The 25176-nt window shown below is 42.1% G+C and overlaps 2 protein-coding genes and 1 long non-coding RNA gene across 3 annotated transcripts in view; 1 reads left to right on the top strand and 2 right to left on the bottom strand.

The window, feature by feature from the left end:
* Positions 1-11389, bottom strand: part of LOC120990054 (fibrinogen alpha chain-like) — a 31602-nt gene extending 20213 nt beyond the window's left edge. Inside the window, exon 1 of the mRNA XM_040418566.1 lies at positions 10995-11389. Within this exon, the coding sequence (XP_040274500.1) occupies positions 10995-11142 (148 nt within the window). The 5' untranslated portion in view covers positions 11143-11389. The remainder of the gene's footprint in view (positions 1-10994) is intronic.
* A 134-nt stretch (positions 11390-11523) lies between these two features.
* Positions 11524-24263, bottom strand: FGA (fibrinogen alpha chain). The gene is made up of 6 exons (XM_040418565.1): positions 24147-24263; positions 23062-23181; positions 21397-21580; positions 16207-16352; positions 13170-14175; positions 11524-12358 (listed from the first exon to the last, which is right to left on the bottom strand). Exons 1-6 carry the CDS (start codon positions 24195-24197, stop codon positions 11652-11654), a joined length of 2214 nt encoding a protein of 737 aa, XP_040274499.1. The 5' UTR covers positions 24198-24263; the 3' UTR covers positions 11524-11651.
* Positions 14163-22426, top strand: LOC120990055. The gene is made up of 3 exons (XR_005776362.1): positions 14163-14291; positions 19924-19929; positions 22415-22426. It is a non-coding gene; the product is annotated as an uncharacterized LOC120990055 (long non-coding RNA).
* Positions 24264-25176: the final 913 nt, after the last annotated feature.

Consider the following 25176-nt stretch of genomic DNA (forward strand, 5'->3'; position numbering starts at 1 on the left):
ACGTAGAAGCCAATTTTCCTCAAATCAGGCAATCGACAACCCATCTCTTGTAGCTATAGCCTGTAATATTATTACACTCCAGAAATACATCTAGGCCCTTCTTGAACTCTTTTAGTGAACTCACTATCACCACCTCCTCAGGCAGAGAGTTCCATAGTCTCACTGCTCTTACCGTAAAGAATCCTCTTCTATGTTTGTGTACAAACCTTCTTTCCTCCAGATGCAGAGGATGTCCCCTCGTCACAGTCCTGGGGATAAATAGATGATGGGAGAGATCTCTGTACTGACCCTGATATATTTATACATAGTTATTAGATATCCCCTTAGTCATCTTTTTTTCTAAAGTGAATAACCCTCATTTTGATAATCTTTTTGGGTACTGTAGTCCACCTATTCCAGTTATTACTTTAGTTGCCCTCCTCTGAACCCTCTCCCGCTCTACTATGTCTGCCTTGTTCACAGGAGTGCATAACTGTACACAGTACATGTGTGGTCTGACTAGTGATTTGTAAAGTGGTAGGACTATGTTCTCATCACGGTCATCTATGCCCCTTTTGATGCAACCCATTATCTTATTGGCCTTGGCAGCAGCTGCCTGACACTGATTTCTACAGCTTAGTTTGCTGTTCACTAAAATTCCTAGGTCCTTTTCCATGTCAGTGTTACCCAGTGTTTTACCATTTAGTATGTACTAGTGACTTGCATTATTCCTTCCCATGTGCATAACCTTACATTTGTCAGTGTTAAAACTCATCTGCCACTTCTCTGCCCAAGCCTCCAATCTATCCAGATCCCTCTGTAGTAGTATACTGTCCTCTTCCATGTTAATTACTTTACACAGTTTAGTGTCATCTGCAAAAAATTATATTTTACTGTGCAAGTATTCTATAAAATAATTAATAAATATGTTGAAGAGAATAGGTCCCAATGCTGAACCCTGAGGTACTCCATTAGTGACAGTGACCCAATCTGAGTGTGTACCGCTAATAATCACCCTCTGTTTTCTATCACTGAGCCAGTTAGGCTACTTTCACTCTCACGTTTGGTGCGGATGCGTCATGGATCTCCACAGATGGGTCCGTTCAGATAATACAAACGTCTGCATCTGTTCAGAACGGATCCGTTTGTATTATCTTTAACATTGCCAAGACGGATCCGTCTTGAACACTATTGAAAGTCAATGGAGGACGGATCCATTTTCTATTGTGCCAGATTGTGTCATACAGAACTCAGTTTTGGTGTCCGCCTCCAAAGCGGAATGGAGACTGACCGGAGGAAAACTGATGTATTCGGAGCGAATCCTTTTCCATTCAGAATGCATTAGGGCAAAACTGATCCGTTTTGGACCACTTGTGAGAGCCCTGAACAGATCTCACAAATGGAAAGCCAAAACGCCAGTGTGAAAGTAGCCTTACTTACCCACATACAGATATTTTCTCCTAGTCCAAACATTCTCATTTTATATACTAACCTTTTATGTGGTACAGTATCAAATGCTTTGGAGAAGTCAAGATATACAACATCCATTGACTCCCCCCGGTGAAGTCTAAAACTTACCACCTCATAGAAACTGATTAAATTAGTTTGACATGACCGTTCCTTCATGAAGCCATGCTGATGCGTTATTCGCTTATTTTCATTGAGATATTCCAAGCATCTCTTAGAAAACCTTCAAACAGTTTTCCCATGACAGATGTTAAAATTACTGGCCTATAGTTTTCAGGCTCTGTTTTTGACACCTTTTTGAATATTGGCACCACATTTGCTTTTTAAGACGCTGCTGCACTTCTGGATCAGACATGGCACTTTTAATGGTGAATTTCCACTCTGAATTTAATCTGATTACATTTCTCAGTGATTACAGTGGATAAAAAAATATTTCATAGCTTTGCTTTCTCCTCATTTCTCTCTGCAACTCCCTCCTCATCATTCTGTACAGGGCAGACACCTCAGATTTATACTTTTTACCATTTATGTTATTGAAGAATGTTTTTGGGGGGCTTAGTTTTACTCTCTTTGACAATGAATCTCTCTGTCTATATCTAGGTTGGCTGCTTTTATTTGTCTTTTACATGTTCTATTTTTTCCTTATAGTTTTTCAATGCTTCTTTGCCACCCTCCTGTTTTAGTGATTTAAATGCTTTCTTTTTGTCATTTATTGCTTCCTTTACATATTTTACATTATTCCCATAAGGTATGCACCTCTCAAAATTAGAGTTTAGGATGGTCTTAGAATTATCCCATTTTGTGGCTGGATTTTTATTTGTGAGGACTTTGTCCCAGTTACTGAGGCCAATAGCATCTCTTAGCTGGTCAAACTTTGCTTTTTTGAAGTTTTTTTTTGTATTTGTGTGCCTCCCTGAAGAAACACTCTTTCGAAGGACAATTGGAAGATTATTATTTTATGGTCACTATTTCCCAGGTGTCTCCCAACCTGCACATCTGTTGCTCTGTCAGGTCTATTGGTAAGTCCAGTATAGCCATCCCTCTAGTAGGAGCCTGAACCAGTTGGGAAAAGTAATTGTCTTTCAGTTTCCCAGTCTATATCTGGGTAGTTGATGTCCCCCTTAATAACAAACTCATTATGATTTGCCATCTCATCTATTTCCTTTAGTAGTAGAGGGTAACCCTGTATATTAACCACGCAGTCATAGCTATCATCCATCCATGTATCATTTATTCCCACTATGTCATAGTCCTCCTCAGTCATTACTTATTCCAGTTCACTAGTTTTATTAGACAGACTTCTGGCATGAGTATACATACAATTAAGAGGTTTTTGTATATTTTTTACCCTACACCTTTCCTTATGAACTGTTCTAGTCCCACCCTCCATTCTTCCCCCAGTTCCATTACCTATCCAGAGGTCTCTAGCTGCACTATCTTGCCTCTCCTATAAGGTAATTACCACCCCCCAGTCCCTAGTTGAAACACTCATCCAACCTTCTAGCCATCTTCTCCCCCAAAACAGCTGCACCTCCCCATTGAGGTGCAGCCTATCCCTACAAAAGACCCTGTGGCCAACAGAGAATTCTGCCCAGTTCTCTAGGAACCCAAACCCCTCCTTCCTACACCAGTTCTTGATCCACTTGTTAATCTCCCTAATCTCCCACTGCCTTTCTGTGTGGCTTGTGGTTCATGTAGTATTTTGGAAAATACTACCTTTGAGGTCCTTTCCCTGAGCTTGTGACCTAAATCCCTAAAAATCATTTTTAAGGACCCTCCCACCTACCTCCAACTTTGTCATTGGTTGGTCAATGTAGACCATGATTTCTGTATCTTTGCCAGACCATCCCGGTATTCTATCAACCCGGTCTGCGATATGTTGAACTCGAGCTCCAGGAAGACAACACACCGTTTGACGATCCTGGTCTTTGTGACAGATTGCTCTATCTGTACCCCTAATAATTCAGTCTCCCACTACCAGCACCTGTCTGGCCTGCCCTGCTCTCCTGGTCCCCTGCTTACTGGAGCTGACATTCTCCTGACTGGCAGAAGAAGTGTCCAGCTGCAACAGTGCTCACCCTGAACAGCCATCCCCTTCATCTGCCAACCTTGCACACTTGTTGGGGTGTGCTAGCCTCCCTTGCAAACTTCTCTCTACACTGCTTTCTGTTACCCAGCTAGCTACCTCGATTTCCTGATCCTCCATACTACCACCCTCCCCCACAGCTGCCCCATATAGTGCTTTGCTCAGTGAGCAGAAAACTCTTTTCCAAATTGTCAATGTTTCTCATTGTCAAAATTCGCTAGTTTAGATACAAGATGTACAGGGATTGATAAAAACCTGGAAAACTGTAGCATTTTTCAACTATAAGAAGCGGACACTCTGCAACAACAACAAGTTAATAAATTACCCTTAATTAAGTTATGGACTAAATCTTGGAACAGGGTAAAGGAACTGTGGTCCCAGAAGGGACTACATTCGGATTCGCTGCTATGGGATAATATTAATCTAGGAGAATTAAAATCAATAGAACAAAAAGTCTGGTGGAAATATGGAATCTTCAGACTGGGCTAGATATGGAAAGATGGAGATATAATTACTTACCAAGACCTCAAGAATCAATATCTATTCAGAAATAAGGATTTGAGTTTTTTTTTGCTTTCAATTAAAACAAGCTGTACGAGCAGAGATAAAAAAAGGAACGCAAATTGTCCCCCTTCCAATACCCTTGGCTAATATCACGAAGCTAGTTGCAAGGAGGAAATTGGTTTCCAAGATATATGGAGGTTTACTTCATCAGAAGACAAAAAAAAGAGCTATTACTACTTTAAACCACAGATGGCAAGAAGTACTTAATCTACAACGGGAAGAATTCTGGGAAAAGGCCATACGGTAAAAGAACAGCATCTCAAATAATTTCTCTTATAGAATTACACAATTTAACATACTATATCGTCTATACTACTCCCCCAAGATATAAATGAAATGCTATAAAACCAAACAATTTAGCTGTAAAAAATGTGGGGAAGAGGGAGTAGATGATGTCTATATAATGTGGACATGTATTAAAACTCAGCAATTTTGGAGGATGGTGAACGAAAAAATAGAGAGGTATCATTTGGTTAAAGTTCCGGCCTGCCTTGAGGTTTGTGTTTTGGGAGTGATGGATAAGACAGATATTGTTCAAGATCGAGAAGTAGTATCTAAACTTCTATTTTTTGCAAGGAAATGTATTGTAGCACATTGGGGGGTCAGAACAATACCAACAGTTAATGAATGGGAGAATTTGACTAGACTCTCGTTGGCCAGAGAGGAATACCATTTGATATCAAGTAAAAAAAAAATACAGATTTGCTAAAAAGTGGCTGAAATGGCTGAAATAGCAGGTTCGGCTGATGTGGGCTCTGGAAGTGGGGGGATTAGATGCGTGCTGGGGGCGGATGGGGCGAGGACGGAAGAAACAGGGATGAAATTCTTAAATACAATTTTAAATTTATTTTTTTGGCCTTTTTTAGGCCTTTTATGTTTTATTTATTTTTTTTGTTTGTTTTTTATTCCCCCGCCTTCAGCCCCTCCAGGAGAGGACCAACCAACAGGGAAGGACAATGGGTTATGCAGGAATGTAATTGTGTATGTATGTTGATTGTTAATACTGTACCAAAGAAAAAAGATGAAAAATAAAAAGATACAAGATGTACAAGCGGGCAATTTGCTCACATTTTAAACAAAGATATGCACCCTCAAACTGTTGTTCTAGAACTGCATACATTTGACAACATGTGCACTGGACTGCGTTGTCAGTAATGGAACACATACTAAAGGGGATTACACAATAAAAGAAAATGAAAAGAGAAACAAAAAATGCAACAGTTCAGTAATAAGCAACTGACTGTAGTCCCCTCCTAAAGTCTCTGAATCTAAAGTCACTTTAATCTTAAAGCTCTGAACCCGGACATACCCATATTTTCACCCAGGCAGCCCCCCTGACAAGAGCATTGGAGCATTTCATGCTCCGATGCTCTCTTTGCCCTGCACTGAATCATGCAGGGCAAAGGCATTTCAGGAGATTCGGTGATGTATCGGGCTCTCACTTAATATAAACACACACTGGAAATCAAACACGCAAATGCTCACAAACTCGCATTGTTTGTGTGCTTGTATAGATGCTGCTCCAAAACAGCTTCAAAGCAGACTTCTGTATTTTTTTCCTCTGGATTTAAAATGTAATTCAAAATAGAAAAATCACAGAAAAATAATTCCTTTCTAAAACTTAACATTTAATAACATGATTAAAATATTCCCCAAAACACAAACCAGTTTACCCCAGTAAAACTCCTTAGGTGTCCCTGCTCGTCCCTATCTAAAACAGAACTTGACCCCCATATTTGTTTTGACCAGGTTGGTGATCCTTCTCCCCATTGCATCTTTATACCTGTCATGAAAGGTAGTTGCAGCTGTGTACTCCACCTGCACTACTGTCCCTATCTACTAGCACAATCCCCCCTTAATGACCACCCACAACTTGGCAGCGGTCCCTGACTTGACTAATTGCAGGGGCCTAAAAGTCAATGGGTAAAATTTTTCGCCCCATAAGACGCACTCCCCCCCCCCAAAAGTGGGGGGAAATGCCCCTGCGTCTTATGGGGCGAATGCTTCCATTTTACATCGCAGTCTACGATGCTGCAGCATCGCAGACTGCGATGTATGAGCCGGGAGAGAGGAGGGGCTGGAGTCTGGAACTAGGGGTGGGGCCTGGTGCAGTCACTGTACTCTTACCGCAGTATTTATAAACATTAATCCTTATCCTGTTAATAAGTTTAAAGGGACACTGACAGGCCGTTAGAGCATATAAAGTGACATATATTCTTCTATTGATCTTAATATGCTTAATTAAACTATACCATTATCACCCCTCGCTGCATTTCCGTTACTTATAAAAAGTGTTTTTATCAATATGCAAATTACCTTACTTTGTGCCCAAAGGGGCTGTCCCTCATTCAGTTCTGTGCCCAGCCGAGTCCCAACTGCCGTCTCCTAGTGCCGCCCAGCTCATTAGTATTCACTGCACTGGGCGGCTTTTTTTTCTCCCAACGCAGTGAAATCCCGCGCATGCCCAGTACTATCTTCTACTGGAGCTGGAGGGTGCCGGGGACCTTATCCGGCGCAGGCACGAAGCGACAGGATGAGGCTGATGCCAGGAAGATAGTACTGGGCATGCGCAGGATTTCGCGGGGAGAAAAAAAAGCTGCCCAGTGCAGTGAATACTAATGAGCTGGGCGGCACTAGGAGACGGCAGTTGGGGCACGGCTGGGCACAGAACTGAATGAGGGACAGCCCCTGGGCACAAAGTAAGGTAATTTGCATATTGATAAAAACACTTTTTGTAAGTAACGGAAAGGCAGCGAGGGGTGATAATGGTATAGTTTAATTAAGCATATTAAGACCAATAGAAGAATATATGTCACTTTATATGCTCTAACGGCCTGTCAGTGTCCCTTCAACTAAAGCTGCGCTCTCCCCTGTTCCCCTGTATCAGTACAGCACTTACGAACAAGCTTCCATAGCAGGCAGAGCGGACGGCAGCAGTAACGTCACTCACGGACGTCGAGCGCCTGCTCCTCCCACTTTATGAATGAAGCAGGCGGAGCAGGCGCGCGACGTCAGTGAGTGACGTTACTGCTGCCGTCCGCTCTGCCTGCTATGGAAGCTTGTTCGTAAGTGCTGTACTGATACAGGGGAACAGGGGAGAGCGCAGCTTTAGTTAAACTTATTAACAGGATAAGGATTAATGTTTATAAATACTGCGGTGAGCAGAGGGCTGGTGTATTGGGGGACACTGTTATGAGGGGGATCTGTGGATGACATATAGCAGTGTCATCCACAGATCCCCCCCATAACAGTTCCATCCACAGATCCCCCCCACCCCATAGCAGTACCGTCCACAGATCCCCCATAACAGTGCCATCCACAGGTCCCCCATAACAGTGCCATCCACAGATCCCCCACATGACAGTGCATCATCCACAGATCCCCCATAATAGTGTCATGCACAGACCACCATTAATTCAAAACCCACCAAAAGCACACCTTTTGGTTAAAAATATATTTTTTATTATTTTCCTCCTCAAAAACCTAGGTGCGTCTTATAGGGCGAAAAATACGGTAATCAAACAAAAAGAGGTTAAAGCCAGACAGGCAAAACTAGGAACAAATCAGAATCCAAAAGCATATCAAATACACAGCAGAGAGAAACCAGGAGATAACATCAGAGACAAAGTCAGTAGGCAAAAGCGAGGTCACTAACTAGCAGAGTCTAATAACAAACAAAGTCCAAAATCAAGCAAAGTCAAATACCAGGAGGGCACATCAGAGACAAAATCAGTCATCAGAGGCAATGTCAGAGAAACAGGCAAAATGTCAGTGAACCAAATGCAAAACTAGTTAGTGAGGCAGGAATACCAATCACAGGCAACTGCTGCCAGCATCTGCCTGTTTAAATAGCCTATCCCCAGAAAGCATGTGAGCCTGATTGGTTCAGTGTCCCTGCTCCCTGATAGGTGGACCAGCCTTACAGTCAGTGGGGATGGTTACTGTCGCAGTTCCACTTTAGATAAGGACAAGTAGAGACACCTTAGGGCACGGGTGTCAAACACAAGGCCCGCGGGCCGAATCCGGCCCGCCAGACCTCGTCATGTGGCCCGCGCAGCCGCCGCCGATATGTGGCAGGCGAGCGAGCTGGCGGCGGGGCACAGGGAGATGAGCGCTTCCATTGTGGAAGCGCTCATCTCCAGTCATCTGTATGACGCCGTCCTCAGGACAGCGATACAGATGCCTGCCTGTGCTGCGGTAGGGGAGGGAGAGGCGTGTCCCTTTCCCTTCCTCTGATAGGCTGCCGGCCTAGTGCCTGCAGCCTATCAGAGGCCGGCGCAGGCGGTGCGATGACGTCATCGCGCTGCCTGAGCCATACAGCGTGGGACACAGGCCAGAAGAGGCCTGCATCGCATCACTGACATGGAGGTAAGTATGTGTTTTTTTTAATGTATTTTTATTATGTACCATACTGTTATTACTGGCAAAGGGGGGGCTGTGTGTTATTACTGGCAAAGGGGGGGCTGTGTGTTATTACTGGCAAAGGGGGGGCTGTTATTACTGGCGGGGGCTGTTATTACTGGCAAAGGGGGGGTTGTTATTACTGGCAAAGGGGGGGCTGTTATTACTGGCGGGGGCTGTTATTACTGGGGGCTGTTATTACTGGCAAAGGGGGGCTGTTATTACTGGCAAAGGGGGGGCTGTGTGTTATTACTGGCAAAGGGGGGGCTGTGTGTTATTACTGGCAAAGGGGGGGCTGTGTGTTATTACTGGCAAAGGGGGGGCTGTGTGTTATTACTGGCAAAGGGGGGCTGTGTGTTATTACTGGCAAAGGGGGGGCTGTTATTACTGGCGGGGGCTGTTATTACTGGCAAAGGGGGGGCTGTTATTACTGGCGGGGGCTTTTATTACTGGCAAAGGGGGGGCTGTTATTACTGGCAAAGGGGGGGCTGTTATTACTGGCAAAGGGGGGGCTGTTATTACTGGCACAGAGGGGCTGTTATTACTGGCACAGAGGGGCTGTTATTACTGACACAGAGGGGCTCTTATTACTGGGGGCTGTTATTACTGGCACAGAGGGGCTGTTATTACTGGGGGCTGTTATTACTGGCACAGAGGGGCTGTTATTACTGACACAGAGGGGCTCTTATTACTGGGGGCTGTTATTACTGACACAGAGGGGCTCTTATTACTGGGGGCTGTTATTACTGGCAAAGAGGGGCTGTTATTACTGGGGGCTGTTATTACTGGGGGCTGCTATTACTGGCAAAGGGGGGGCTGTTATTACTGGCAAAGGGGGGGCTGTTATTACTGGCACAGAGGGGCTGTTATTACTGGGGGCTGTTATTACTGGGGGCTGCTATTATCTCCAAATACTTATTATGAAATCTTTCTCATTAGGATAAAACACCTCATCAGCTCCACCGAGCCCCCGGCCAAAGTGTGGAAGTGGCGTCCGAGATCCCCAAGGGCCAAGCCAAGTAACTGTAAGTTTTCCGGCCCTTTGAGGGTGACCAAACTGCTGATGCGGCCCCCGATGAATTTGAGTTTGACACCCCTGCCTTAGGGTTTTTACTGGGGTAAATTGGTTTGTATTTTTGGGGAATATTTTAACCATGCTATTAAAAGTTAAGTTTTAGGAGGGAATTCTTTTGATGTGATTTTTAAAAAATTACTTATAAATGTCTAAAAATGTCTTATAGACAGAACACTTGTAGCAGTTGCTAATGCAATTACATTAATGATGACAACTCCGTAGATACAAGGAAATCCTAATTACATGACTTGGTGGTACTTGAGGGACTGGAGTTGAGAAACATTTCTGTAGAGCACGGTGCATCAGACTAATCTCCATGATGTATAGTGGGCCACAAGGATTTAGTGGTTATGCCTTAGAAGATTCTTGGATATCTATGGTACAATATCGACAAGGGCATTCATTGTACAGGCTATGCAGTAGCAATTGTAGTTTATACTCTTCTGGGCCAATAAATATTCTGGACACTAAATAAGACTACTTGGGTCATACCCTGTTTCTTTGTGTACTATGCTTCTCCAATAAGGAAAATGTGGCATAGTGGGCACTCAAACTGTCATCATTCTTGAGGGGAATTATTCATGAGGTGATAACATTCTAGAAAAATGCCATCACTTAGGGCTTTTTCACACGAACATGCCGTATTTTGCGGTCCAAAAATTGCAGATCCACAAAACACGGATGTCGCCCTTGTGCATTCCGCAATTTGCGGAACGGACGTCCCTTTATAGAAATGTCTATTCTTGTGCGCAAAACGGACAAGAATTGGACATGACTCATAATTTTTGCGGGGCCACATGGAGTGCTGTCCGCATCTTTTGCGGCCCCATTGAAGTGAATGGGTCCGCACCCGAGCCGCATTTTTTGTGGAACCAAACCACGGTCATGTCAATGAGCCCTTACTATGATGGGAAAACCCCTTTTGTCAATTAGATTTATGAATAATGTGTGTAATTAAACATAGTAGATAATGTCTATATTGGTGTAACACTAAGCAAGCAGTTGGACTATATTGGTTGGTGTTACTTAAAGCAACAAATGACCTTAAAACTTATTTTGGCAAAATGTGTCGTCGAACCTAATTTTATCTGAGTAAATTGTAGAATGGACCTCTCTAACTGGTGAGTGCAGGCAACAGAGCATCTATAGTAGTGATATTATGTATGGAATGTCTTTGAACTATATTGTATAATCCCTATTTACAGATGCCTCCCTCCCCATCTTTCCTCTTGGCTCGAGATATCTCAAGAAACGACCAGGTTTGAAACGAAAAAACTTTTGCACAGTGCCTGACAGAGTAATGCCAAAGTTTTTGTTTCAAAGCTGGTCATCTGCGCCTCTAATCTCAGGATATCTTGAGCCTAAAGAGAGGTAAAGAAGGATACATCTAATCCCTTTAAGATGAACTGTTACTGTACTTGCCTTTCTCTGTAAGCATGTTTCGATCTGCCACTTCATGAAGCTGTTTTAATTCTGAAAGAATTTGTACATTGTGTGAGTTACTTGTAACCCAGGATTGTTTTGCAGCATCCACTCGACTGAAAATCTCCTTCTCAATTTTGATAATCATGCCTTGTACCCTACACCCATTTGGGCACTTGCTGACCTGCCAATAAGGAGAGTTTGAGTCACTTCTCTGGCCTGAGTTTAATAATCAATGTTAATAGCTGTTGCTATATCACTGTAATATGCTCATGTGCACTTACTGCATCATAGTTCATTGTGATGGAACTACAGAAACTAAAATGCAAAGTTTACTAGTTGTCAAGTTTACCACAATTCATGGCAGCTATAGCAGCTCACAGTTCTCGCTGTTCTGTAATAGTGTATAGGAAATTGTGGTAATGAACACAAACAGAATGTAATAAGTGACTTTCCAATATGATATTCATGGTGTCATGTACTATGTCTAGTGCTACTTAGCATAAGAACAAAAGAAAACACAACAGAGTCAATGGAAGTGAGTTATTTAGTCTTCTTTACAGGTACAGCTGCTATACATTAAGCCAGGAACAATAAAAAAAAAACACATAATACAGTGGTGCTTATGGGAGTGCAGTAATATATAAACAAGTATTTTTATGCAGTGTCAACAGGACGAATTTTCATTTTCACAGTTTTCAAAGAGTAATCAGCTGGTTTGAACAATACCCAAACAATCCCATTTTCAATCTCATAAGGGACATTATTCCTTGGATCATACTGACCTCCATTATAGTAAATCCCATTAAGATTGGCAGCCTGGCAGTTGTTATACCACCACCCCCCTCCATACATTTCTGCACAATTCTCCTCCCACTTGTCACTGTCCCTATCATACGTGCTAAACTTCATGTTGGCGTGAGAGGTGTATTCACCGTCATCTTTAGAGCCTTCTACCAGGGAATCTCCTGCAGAACCTTCATAGCCATTAACATTAAGAGAATATCCCTCTGATTCTGATCCTAGGTGGAAACTGTATTCTGCATAAACCTGATTTCCAGACCAGTCTCCTAACTCAATCCTCAAAATTGTCTCTTTTCGGGTCAGCAGATGGATGTATTCATTTCCCAGCCATAGTTCTCCTTTCCCAGTTGCATCCACAGATCCAAATCCATTCTTGTAGTCTTGCCAGGTTCTGTTAAAATTCACAGATCCATCTTCCCTTTGTTGAATCAAGACCCATCCTCCTAATTGGGTATCTTGGTCGCAAAACACTGATAGCTCTTTATTGGATCCTTCTGGCCTGATTTTGAAAATGCCACTTTTGCCACCAGAACTGTGTTTCTGGAGGATATCAGCACAGTCTAAAAAGAAATGCATTTTAGGGGGCATTCACACGACCATATGTTTTTTTTACGGTCCGCAAAATGTGGATCCGCAAAATACAGATGACGTCTGTATGAAGTCCATGTTGCATCAGTTTTTTCTGCAGACCCATTGTCTTCTGTGTGCTTTCCACATCCATATGTTTGTTCCGCAAGAGATAGAACGTGTCTTATATTTGGCCGCAAATGCAGACCACGGACCTACTGAAGTTAATGGGTCTACAAAAAAAAAAAAACAGATGCAACACAGACGTCACACGGACGCCATCCGTATTTTGTGGATCCCATTTTTGGGGACCACAAAATACATACGGTCGTGTGAATGTACCCTAATCTTGTTTACCTGGTTTATTATTTCACTGATTATTGTTGAACATTATTATAGTAAATAGTATTGACCAAAAATAGTTTAAAATGTCCTCTGAATTTTTGGGGGTTTGGACATGAGTAAGTAAAAAGTATTATGTGAATATTTTTACAATTTATGTAACTACATGACATCGTTTCTGTTACCAAAGTCTAATGAGTTCATTAGAGGGCCACTGAACATTGTGAGTGATATTAAAGCCACGTCATAGTGACATGATAAAGTAGATGAGGCTAAATAATCTTTCACTGATATAACTCAAGAATGGGAGTATGCTGAAAAACTGTGTAATTGGAGATCTTTTTATTTTCTCCTCTGTAAGCATCCTTGTAGATGTAGTTGTAGTTTCAATGTTGAATTATGTGTTTTCCCAGCTTAATATTGGAACCTAGCGCTGTCACTGTATCTGTCACTTTGATTTACCTGTCCCAGTGTGATCTCCAGTCGTTTTCACTCCTGTTTGCACACTGCGGGCCCCAAAATCAGGCATGTCTTCCTCACTCTTCTCAGTCAGGATGGGGCCAAGATCTTCAAATACAGGCCCACTCTTCATTTGCTTGCTTGAATGGTATCCATCCTTTGTGCTGCTACTGCTGTGTACCATTTTGGAATAAGTGGATGAACCAGATGAGGTTTTATCAGGTCTAAAACTAGGAGAGCTAAAGTCTATATTGCTGAAATCATCAAATTCATCATCTCCTGCAGTCAAAGAACCTTGAGTTTTTGAAGTTGATCCACCACTAACACTGCTACTGCTACTCACAGTCTTACCACTAACAAAGTCTTCCCAGCTTGGAAAATTGAAACCTCCTAAGGTACCGCTCCCTGTGACTCGGATATTGTATGTGCCATCGGCACCTAACTCACCCTTTCCTTCTGCCTTAAGCCTTTCTAATTTTTCACACTCTTCTCCACCACTAATTATTTCACTAATTTCTTCCTTAGTTCCAGTGGGTCCCTTAACAATTTTCTTATGAATAGTTTTAGTGCATGAAATTTCTCGTCTTTCTGAAATCACTTCTCCCCCTTTACCAGGCTGTGCAGATTTATCACCTACGATAACAAAGTCAGTGGTTTGGGAAGGCTGTTTCACACTACCCTGGACATTAGTGACAGATGTAGTGGACCCTGGATGTCCAGTTACCTCTTTAGTTTTCCCTTCCAGCACAAATGTAAATTGGCCAACATCAGAGAAAATTGGATACTTTTCTTTTTCCGAAAACAGTGTCTTGTACTTGGAATCAACTGTTGAATCTTTCAGAGGTTTCATCTTAAGCATAGGAAGAGGATCTGAGCTTGGTCTCAGATCAGTGGATTCCGCTTGCAAGAGCTGCTTCTGTATATTTTCATAGCTCGCCATATCCACATTGAAGTCAACTCCCCTTGCACATGATCCTTTGCAAGCACGGAGTTTAATATCAATATCAACCTAGAAATAATAGGAGATGATTCATGAATCAAGTTAGGTGAAATATAGTATATTACAGAAGTCAATTCTAATTTTTGTTTTCATTTTTTCCTCCCTGCATTCCAAGACCCATAACTGTTTTTTAATTTGCCATTCACTCAGCCTTATGACGGCTTATTTTTTGCAGGTCGAGTTGTATTTTTTTAATGGGACCTTTTAATTTACTATAGAGTATCTTGTATTGAAAAATGGGAAAAAAAAGTCAGGTAAAATTAGAAATTTTTTATTATCGCCATGGTTTTTCGTGTTTTGATTCATGGTGTTCATTATACCCTAAATGTGACATTTCAAGCTTATTCTATGGGTCAGTAAGATTACAGCAATACCAAATTTATGTAGCATTTATTATGTTTTACTATTTTAAAAAAAGCTGTGTGAGGGCTTATTTTTTGTGGGAGGAGTTCCGGCTTTTAGTACTATTTGAGGAGACCGCTTTTTGATCACTTCTTATTTAATTTTTTATGAGGGCAAAGTGATCTAAAATGGCAAATTGCACTTTTCTTCCTTCTTTTTTTGTTATGGCATTAAAAATATTTTTATATTTAATAGTTCAGTATATTTTTAGACATGGAGATACATTTGTTTTATTGTTAATTTATTTTTATATATAAAATTGGGAATGGGGTGATTTGAATTTTTTTTGTATTTTTGTGCTTTTTATTAAAAAAACACATTTATACTTTTTTTTCACTGTAATTTTTAATCCTCTTAGGGCAGGTTCGCATTATGCAATTCTGTTAATTCCGTTATAACAGAATTATAACGGAATATAACGGAATTTTAGGACGGAATGCAAAATGGAAGCCTTTAAGAGGCATTCCGTTTTGCTCCGCCCTAATACATGTCTATGGGGACAATTAATGGTTCCTTTCGGTTCCGTTATACATGACAGAAAAAATAGTCCTGTAGATAGGGGATTTCTACATGTGATCTTCTAATCACTAGAATATTATTGCAGTCTACGGGATTCTGACTAGCTGCCTGTGAAGCTGTGCTTCAGGCTTGGTTTCGCAGGCAGCTCACTATGACATATCTGGGAGCTTTCACAAGGCCCTTAAGCTGTCATAGCAACCCTATGATTTTGCTACAAGGGTTCCAATCTAAGGGTCCATTCACACATCCGCAATTTTGTTCTGCATTTTGCGGAACGGAATTGCGGACCCATTCATTTCTATGGGGCAGCACGATGTGCTGCCCGGATCCGGAATTGCGGACCCGCACTTCCGTTCCCGAAAAAAATAGAACATGTCCTATTCTTGTCCGCAATTGCGGACAAGATTAAGCATTTCTATTAAGTGTCGGCGATGTGCGGTCCGCAAAATGCGGAATGCACATCGCCAATGTCCGTGTTTTGCAGATCCGTGGATCCGCAAAACACACACGGATGTGTGAATGGACCCTTACGTTTCTGTTCTGTTTTTCCGTTCCGTTTTTCCATATGGCATATACAGTAATTACATAGAAAAAATTGGGCTGGACATAAAATTTTCAATAGATGGTTTTACAAAAACGGAATGGATACGGAAGACATACGGATGCATTTCCGTATGTGTTCGTTTTTTTTACAGACCCATTGACTTGAATAGAGCCACGGAACGTGATTTGCGGGCAATAATAGGACATGTTCTATCTTTCAACGGAATGGAAAAACGGAAATACGGAAATGGAATGCATACGGAGTACATTCTGTTTTTTTTGCGGAACCATTGAAATGAATGGTTCCATATACGGAGCGCAAAAACCGTCCGTAAATGGAAAAAAACGGTCGCGTGAAAGAAGCCTAACTGCCCAAATGCCAAAGTTACTATTGACCACTGCATCTGAGGGGTTAAATGACCAGGATTAGAGTTATCACAGTCATTGCAGCTGGGTGCTGGCTGCATTATTCTCCCACACCATACACTTCTTGCACCTCGCTGACGTACTATTACTGACATACTATTACGCCAGAGCGTGCCGAGAGGTTAATTATCAAGCTAAACAGTATCTTACCTCAAGGCGTTTTGTTTCCACCACCTGGTCTCTGATGTTCCTCTGCAGCAACCTTATTCTTTCAATCTGCCTGGAAACCTTTAGTTTCAAAATGTCAATTTTCTGCCTCAGACTTTCAGACACCTGGTTATATGAGCCATCAGTCTCTAAACAAGACAAAACACAAACATTTGTCATTATTTCTATATGTGCAGGACACCCTCAAAGTAAAGGTAGTCTTGCACATAGTGGATTTTTTAAGGTTTGTTTTGTTTTTAGAAACTCCTTTTCATTTTCCATTTCTGTTCTGGCTAAAAATATTGCCTTTAGAAACTTAAACTTGTGCATAAAACCGCTCTAAGATCTAAATAGTTCTAAACTCTTTAAACAACCAATATGAAGATATAAGATGTAACTCTAACTGTATCCTTAGTGGCATATGGGCAAAACATCAGCAGTTATCATCCATAAGTGTACCTTGAATTGCAGAAAATATTTGCTAAAACAAAGCTGATAAAGTACGAGTTAGAACACATAGCAGCTCCGGCCCCTTACAGCTCCTATCTTTACGACCATGTTAATGGCTTCATTCTAGCAAAAAGTAGGAGTCTTAGAGCCTGAAACCCAGAGAAGAGAACATCTGTGCCTTGATATTTCTCTGAGGGAAGGGATGCAAATGAGCTCTTAACAAGCTCTGCCTCTAATGCCACCAGATGTAAGGCAGCCAGGGCCGGGCCGACACAGAGGCTGGGGAGGCTCCAGCCTCTGGGCGCTCCAGCCTCAGGGCGCAGCAGGGGCCGGAGACCGGTCACCGCCAGAGTCAAACACTTTAAGTCCCCCAGGCGGCAGGCCAGACAGTGGCGAGCCGGCGGCAGGCGAGCGCTTGCTGCCGCTTGAGTTGTGATGTGACAGCAGTGCGCCGCGCGAGTGCCGACTCGCCGAGTGCGGTACTGCATCACAGCCGGTGATTCAAAGGACCCAGGAGGGAGCCGGCAGCGGCAGGAGAACGGTGGGCGGGTCCAGAGCGTGATGCGTCACGCTGATGTCACGCTGCGCCAGGCAGAGCCCGCCCACTGACTGAATTCTTCTCCCGACTCCTGCGCCTGCTGCCTTCTCCAAGTTCTCCCGCCTCAGCAGCCTGCCCACTGTGCCCAGCTGTCCTGGTGTGGACTGTAGTCTCAGAGTAGACTCAGTCTTGTCTTGCCTCCAGTAATAAAGTGCCCTGCCTCTGTATAACTTGTAAGTAGTAGGCGGCGCCAAAATCTCAGGGAGGGAGACAGTTTGAAAAATAAAAATGTGATTTTTACAGTGCCTGCTGGGAAGGGGGGGATGGATGGATGCATATGAGGCATAAAAGCAAAGCTCTGCAGATGTGACTGTATTGGGTCAGTCAATCACTAAATGAACCCTGTTATGGGGAGAAACTGTGGATGACACTATTTGTCATAGACAGACCGTCTGTGTATGACAAATAGTGTCATCCACAGTTTCTCCCCATAACAGGGTTCATTTAGTGATTGACTGACCCAATACAGTCACATCTGCAGAGCTTTGCTTTTATAGTAGTAGAATACAGTCACATTGCACGGGCCCTGCTGTCATTATGAAAGCAAATGCGACCCCACACCTCTTTTATTGGTGGTCAGTAAATGGGTCTGTGACAGACCCATTTACTGACCACCAATAAAAGAGGTGTGGGGTCGCATTTGCTTTCATAATGACAGCAGGGCCCGTGCAATGTGACTGTATTCTACTACACCTCCCCGCTCACTGGATATAATCTTATTAACTATATAACCGGGCCCCGCTAGCGCTGTCATCATAAAAGCAGATACAGCACCACAGCCTCACCCCTTGTATTTGGGGGTCATTCCTACACGGACCCTGTTATGGGGGGGATTCCCCCAATAACAGTGTCATCCTCAGATCCCCCCAATAGCAGTGTCATCCACCACAGATCCCCCCATAACAGTGTCATCCACCACAGATTCCCCCCATAACAGTGTCAACCACTACAGATCCCCCATAACAGGGTCATCCACCACAGATCCCCCCATAGCAGTGTCCTCCACCACAGATCCCCCATAGCAGTGTCATCCACCACAGATCCCCCCATAACAGTGTCAACCACTACAGATCCCCCCATAACAGTGTCAACCACTACAGATCCCCCCATAACAGTGTCATCCACCACAGATCCCCCCATAGCAGTGTCATCCACCACAGATCCCCCATAGCAGTGTGTGTCATCCACCACATATCCCCCATAGCAGTGTCTTCCACCACAGATCCCCCCATAGCAGTGTCATCCACCACAGATCCCCCATAGCAGTGTCTTCCACCACAGATCCCCCCATAGCAGTGTCATCCACCACAGATCCCCCATAGCAGTGTCTTCCACCACAGATCCCCCCATAGCAGTGTCTTCCACCACAGATCCCCCCATAGCAGTGTCATCCACCACAGATCCCCCATAGCAGTGCCATCCACCACAGATCCCCCCATAGCAGTGTCCTCCACCACAGATCCCCCCATAGCAGTGTCCTCCACCACAGATCCCCCATAGCAGTGTCCTCCACCACAGATCCCCCCATAGCAGTGTCATCCAATCCACCACAGATCCCCCATAGCAGTGTCCTCCACCACAGATCCCCCCATAGCAGTGTCCTCCACCACAGATCCCCCATAGCAGTTGTCATCCACAGACCTGCCCGATCTGGAGATCGCTCAGGGAGTCCCATCCTGTGGATGGGGGATACATTTTAAATAACAGGATAACCCCTTTAAAGTCATACAAGTCTGCATTTATTTTCATTTCCCTCCTCTGTGCCCCAATATAGTACAGCCCCCATATAGTACAGGCTCCCCCATCTGTGCTGTCATATAGTACAGATTCCTTTTCTCTGTGTTGCCATGTTTAGTGGGCTTTATTACTGTGTGGGGCAATACGCATTGGGAGTTTGTACAGAGGTGGGGATGGTGCTGGAATCATGGAATGAGAAGCCTAAACTATTAGTTTTGCAGATTCTGCGGAGACGAGTGGTGGCCAGAAAAAGACTGATTCCAATCAAAGAAGACGTCGCCTTTGATTCACCCTTGAGTCGCCCTGTGAGTCAATATTTATGTACTTTTAATCACTTATGGTTTTCAGAATCTGTGTAGTGCTAGTATTTTCCACTATATTGTCATATTGGTTTTAATTTAGTTACAGTGTGGTGTTAGTATCCAGTCACTATGCGGGGGTCATTCCTGTTAGATTCTATATTTATATGGATCTAAAGAGGTTGTGCATTTGTTTACAGCTATAGTTAATTGGTACATAATCATTAAACTGCGCATACTTATGTGTGATTACAACACTAAGTATTTAGTAAAGACTCCACAAGTTGATGGGGGGGGGGGGGGGGGCGCACTTGGGAAGCTCAGCCTCTGTTGGTGGTTGACCTTGTCCCAGCCCTGAAGGCAGCTATCCTATAAGTCAATGTTCGGCTCCTAAAATAAGCCTTGAGACATGACTTGGATATTAAATAAGCCAGCATCTCATCTGCAGACAGCTGTTTCGGGGTGATTGCCCCTCATCAGTGCAGAGCAGAGAGTACCAGCTTAACTGGGTGAGAGGCCTGTGTCCGAGCAAGGGGGGAACTAACTCTCCTTGGGAAGAGAGCATCTTAATCAGTGTGAGGAGACTTATAGGCCATACATGATCCTCTGGAACCCTTCCCTCCCAGAATTCCAGAGGAGCATGTAGGGCCTATAAGTCTCCTCACACTGATTAAGGTGCTCTCTCCCTAAGGAGAGTTAGTTCCCCGTTTGGTATTTCTCTGTCACATATCATGTATGCTTTAACAGGAGTCTGTCAGCAGTTTTGACCCATCAAAACTGATGAGAGCTGAACAGTATGCAGACACAGAACTATGTGTACAGAACAGAATTACAGCTTATATCTCCATGACTCTTTAAATAAATGCAGATATTTTTACCCAGTCTCATTTTGCCTTAAATTATGTCTTGATTAGACACGTTTCAGCATAGGCCGTGTTCACATTTGGAATCCATCATGGATTCCATCAAATAAACTTTAAAATGGAGAACATCATGACGGACACCCAAGTGGTCTGTCGGATGCCATTGATGAGATCCGTCTCTCCATCTTTTTCTTGTTTTGTTCACATGATGAATAAAGAAAAACAGAAATGCTTGAACTTTGAGACTTAGACACAATAGCAAGTATGTAAGGGCAATATCTGGACACAGGAACATGTTGTAATAAAAATTTGTAATGCTTTATGTGAAATATAGAGGCAGATTTTCTAATCCTGTGGATGGTGCAAACTGTCAAGACGTGCACCAAATTAATCACGGTCACCCAGGCTTTTAGCTGAAAATTATCCCTCCCATTAAGCCTTCATGTGTTTTTGATGGGAAGAAGGGAATAAGCCACTTTCAGATATCTATGGTAGCCCCTTATATTATTATGTATCATGGGTACATTATTTCCATCTTCACAAAAACAGCAGAGCCCATTGTGTATGTTTACGGAGGAGCTGGGAGAGATAGCCATCTTGTTTAGCTGATGACTCTCATGAATGTGGTCACCAAAGCAGAGAAAAAAGAAAGGAAGTAGTATACACCAATAGATACAGGACAAGAAGTAAGTGCAAGATGGTCTTGATCACTCAGGTAACTATCCCATGTAAAGGAGGGAAGAAAACTTCCTGGCTAAATAGAAGAAAGGAATTATATTAGAGTATAGGATCTAAATGTGAAGGAATGGAATGGAGTAGGCAGATTATTAGGCAGATGAGAGACGGAAAGAAAATTCAACCTCTGTAAATCTGTGTTTAAACACTGGCCGAAATTTACTAATCCTACAGATTGCCTAAACTCAGATGGGCTGTCTAAACATCAGACACAGCTCAGACTGGATGATACATCTGATGCAGGGACACTTTTGTCTAATCCTGTACCAACTATTGGTTGTCTTAGTTTAAAACAGAATTTTACACCAGAATTGTGGCACAATTGTGGGGCAAAATGTTGTAGAGGATTTTCCCAAAATAAGATGCACCAAATTGCGTAAATTTGTGTCAGACTTTGGCACAAGTGAAGACAAGGCGCACTCATATAATTTAATCTGGGCCATAGTGTTTAATTGTGGGACAACCACTTTAATAGGATAGCCTCAGATGAACTGAACCCATTTATACTTACGCAGGGCTGCGACTAGGTTATCCTTGATTTGTTTATATGTTTCTTTGGTTCTTATGTCAATGGAATCATAACTGCTTTGACTATCCTTTAGTTTCTTGTTAATTGCATCAATTCTTGTGCTAAATTCTTTGTCAGTCTTGTCAGATAACCCTTGAACTCTGCATCCTGAAGGACACTTGGGACCCTGCAGACATGAAAGACTGCATTAATCATCAAACTAAGGGCTCGTTCACATGACCGTGCCTTTTTTTGCGGTTCGCAAATTGCGAATCCGCAAAGCACGGATTGCGCCCATTTGCCTTCCGCAATTTACGGAACAGGAGGCCTATTATAAAAATGCCTATTCTTGTCCGCAAAACGGACAAGAATAGGACAGGACTCAAATTTTTTGCGGGGCCAAGGAACAGAGCAACGGATGCGGACAGCACACAGAGTGCTATCCGCATCTTTTGCAGACCTATTGAAGTGAATGGTTCCGTATACGGACTGTATGCGAAACACAGAAAACGGCCCGTATACGGAACGCAAAATACGTTTGTGTGAACGAGCCCTAACAGTGCTATTTTATTAGTTTTGCTCCAAATTATTATTATTATATATATATATATATATATATATATATATATACTGTATGTATACATAGGAAAAGACAAATTAATAAAAAAAACTAATAACCCACAGTACAGTACCATACATTGACATAATGCCAACATACAATGCCCAATTAACAGTGCCATATAGTACTACAATAATATCACCCGGTACTCAGTGTTAGGGTACCAACTGTATGTATTGTATGTATTTTGCGGTCTGCAAAACACTGATCCGCCCAAAAAATACGAATGACGTCCATTTTTTTTTTTTGCAGACTCATTGACTTCAATAGATCAATGATCTGCATTTGTGGCCAAGAATGGGACATGTTCTATGATTTGCGGAACGGACATACAGATGCAGAAAACACACAGAAGACACCTGTGTGCCTTCCGCATCCATATGTCAGTTCCAAAAAACATAGAACATGTCCCATCCTTAGCCACATGGGCGGATCACGGACCCATTAAATACAATGGGTTCGCAAAAAAAAGGGATGCAACACGGACATCATCTGTATTTTGCAGATTCGTGTTTTGCGGACTACAAAATACATACGGTTATGGGAATGTACCCTTAACTGGGTTGTCCACTTCAGCAAATGGCATTTATCATGTACAGAAAGTTAATACAAGACATTTGCTAATGTTTTGTGATTGTCCATATTGTCTCCTTTTCTGGCTGGATTCATTTGTTTATCACATAATACACTATTCGTTTCCAAGGGTTATGATCACCCTGCAGTCCAGCAATGGTGGTCGTGCTTTCACACTATAGGAAAAGGCACCGGCCTCTCTAGTGGCCAGGACTGTGGGAGTGCTCGTAGGCCGATACTTTTTCCTATAGTGTGAAAGCACGGCCACCGCTGATGGATTGCAGGGTATGGTTTATTAATATTATTATCATTTATTTGAAGGCACCATTAATTCTATGGCGCTGTATATACAATAAACACGAAAATATTAATAGACAGGTATGGGGGGGGGGGGGGGGGACCCTGCCCAAAATAGTTTACAATCTACAAAAATATTGTGTATTATGGATTAAGTAAAGTAATGATAGTATCCATACCCAGTCATCGTCTGCACAGACTTGCCAGTTGGTTTCTTGCTTGCATGTAGAGTCAGATTTCTGTTCCACAATTCTGGGGCCGCGGCCGGTTGCACCAGCTTCCTCAAAGGTCTCCTCTGTCTATTCCGAAAAATAAACATGTTATTGACATAGTGATTATTCCTAAGAAATAAACCAAGCCATAGAGAATCTACAACGGTGAGGCCTCTTATGCCATATCTTATTGCCCTGACATGAAAGCAAGATATGGAATAGAGAATTACACAATAGTGAAAGTGAAAACTCCATAAGAAATACACAGTAGCTCACCTGGATCTTTAAGGCAGATGTTTTGCAGATATATTGTGCCTGGTAATCACTGCCATACATCTGAATGTATTTTCTGCAGTATGTACGTGAATTTTTACAAGCCCTCATTCATATAAATGAAATAGTGCAGAAGTGCTTGTAACACATGTGATCCATGGGTACTTACACTATGGGTGAATTCAGACCCGGCAGATGTGTTACAGAAATTTCTGCTGCTGTCCTATTGATCTGAATAGAATTTGCAGAATCCATACAATATGTTTACCTCCAAAACAATCCCATTCAGATGAATGGAACTGATGTTTGGCTGCAAAACTTTCTTCAACAAATAAATTTACATTGCACAGCCATTATGAAATTTACGAGGCACTGATAAATGAAATAAAACTATTCAGTTCCACACATACATTTATACATATTTACGTATATTCTAAACTATTGCTGTTATCGAAATACAAGTAAAACTGTGTACAGTTTGGTTTTATAATAAGATATACAAGATTATTTTTGTTATTTTATTATTATTATTTTATCATTATCAATAATATTCTTAATATACATCGATGTCTAGTTGATAACTATAGTTGTACACTACTTGATACATTGATGTCATTGTATGATAGTATGTGTGTGTATATATATATATATATATATATATATATATGTGACCCTATATATATATATATATGTATGACCCCATCCTAAGCAGTAAAAGTAGGTTTAGTACTATAATATACTTCAAATAATATATTAGGTAAACAAAAGAAATGCCATACCCATGCAGTGCCCACGAGGCAGAGCAACACGGTTACAAGTGCTGCTCTCATTTTGGCTCTGGCTGAGTGACTATAGTGAGGTGTTTGCGTCTAGATGTCCTATATAGGCCTGTCCACTAGTCGGTAATCATTGATTGGATTTTGCTTTGTTTGCCAAGCTAATAAGACCTATGCACTGGCCCATGTCACTGTCCTGGTCATTATTGCTCAAGCAACTGAGTAAATTTACTCAAGGTTTTCGGAGATGACCTGATGTTCCAATATTGGCTTTTTGCATAGAAAAAAGTAAGAAAAATATATAGTGTGGGCAGAAGAGAAGTCACTTCATGGACACTACTTAATCATTAATGGATGCACCATGACACATTTTATTTCCCAAAAGTCTCCCTTTCTTGATACAACTTCCAGTAATGAAGAGATGTATCTTGATAATAACATGTTGTCATTTACAATAAACAAACATAAAGATTTGCAACGTGGCATCTTTTTCATTATTCACAAGGGCAGAGAAGATTCTGTGCCAATCTTCTGCTAAAAGCTACTTTGGAACATCATGCCACCATAGGGTTTACAGTCTAATGTGTATGCTTATAGTAAAATGGCTATATCAGCCAATAAAACACAGATGTTATGTGTGATTTTGCAGTGCATTTTACTTGTAACAGTGAAAATCCAGGCCAATTCCAGAACACAATGCAACAGATATTACTGTAAATTATGTTGCAAGTGTGCATGACATTTCGAAAAACTCCATCTCCATGTATTGTACCGTAGGTTGTTACACAATCTGCACCCAAAATATGCTACAAATATACCTTTAGGTGAATGTCACCTAAAGGTATGACCACATGGTGCGGTCGTGAGCTGTTGCCAAGTACTGCACGGCCAATTAAGCCTCAGTTGCCTTTTATTTAACTAATGAAAAATATTCTACAGTTTTCAAACCAGCACCTGGATCTGAATACTTTTGTAATTGCATGTAATTAAAAATTTAGCATAGCCACTGAGTTATTCAATAAAATGTATATGT

Source organism: Bufo bufo, chromosome 2 (genome assembly GCF_905171765.1).
Source record: "Bufo bufo chromosome 2, aBufBuf1.1, whole genome shotgun sequence".
NCBI classification, from domain to species: Eukaryota; Metazoa; Chordata; class Amphibia; order Anura; family Bufonidae; genus Bufo; species Bufo bufo.

What these genes read in the sequence shown, in the direction of transcription:
- FGA (XM_040418565.1), bottom strand. Translation starts at nt 24,197, where the DNA reads ATGAGAGCAGCACTTGTAACCGTGTTGCTCTGCCTCGTGGGCACTGCA. An exon ending in GCCTCGTGGGCACTGCATGG is followed by an intron (nt 23,182 to 24,146) that starts GTATGGCATTTC and finishes TTTTCGGAATAG; the next exon opens with ACAGAGGAGACCTTTGAGGA. An exon ending in TGGAGATCACACTGGGACAG is followed by an intron (nt 12,359 to 13,169) that starts GTAAATCAAAGT and finishes ATTTCTTTTTAG; the next exon opens with ACTGTGCTGATATCCTCCAG.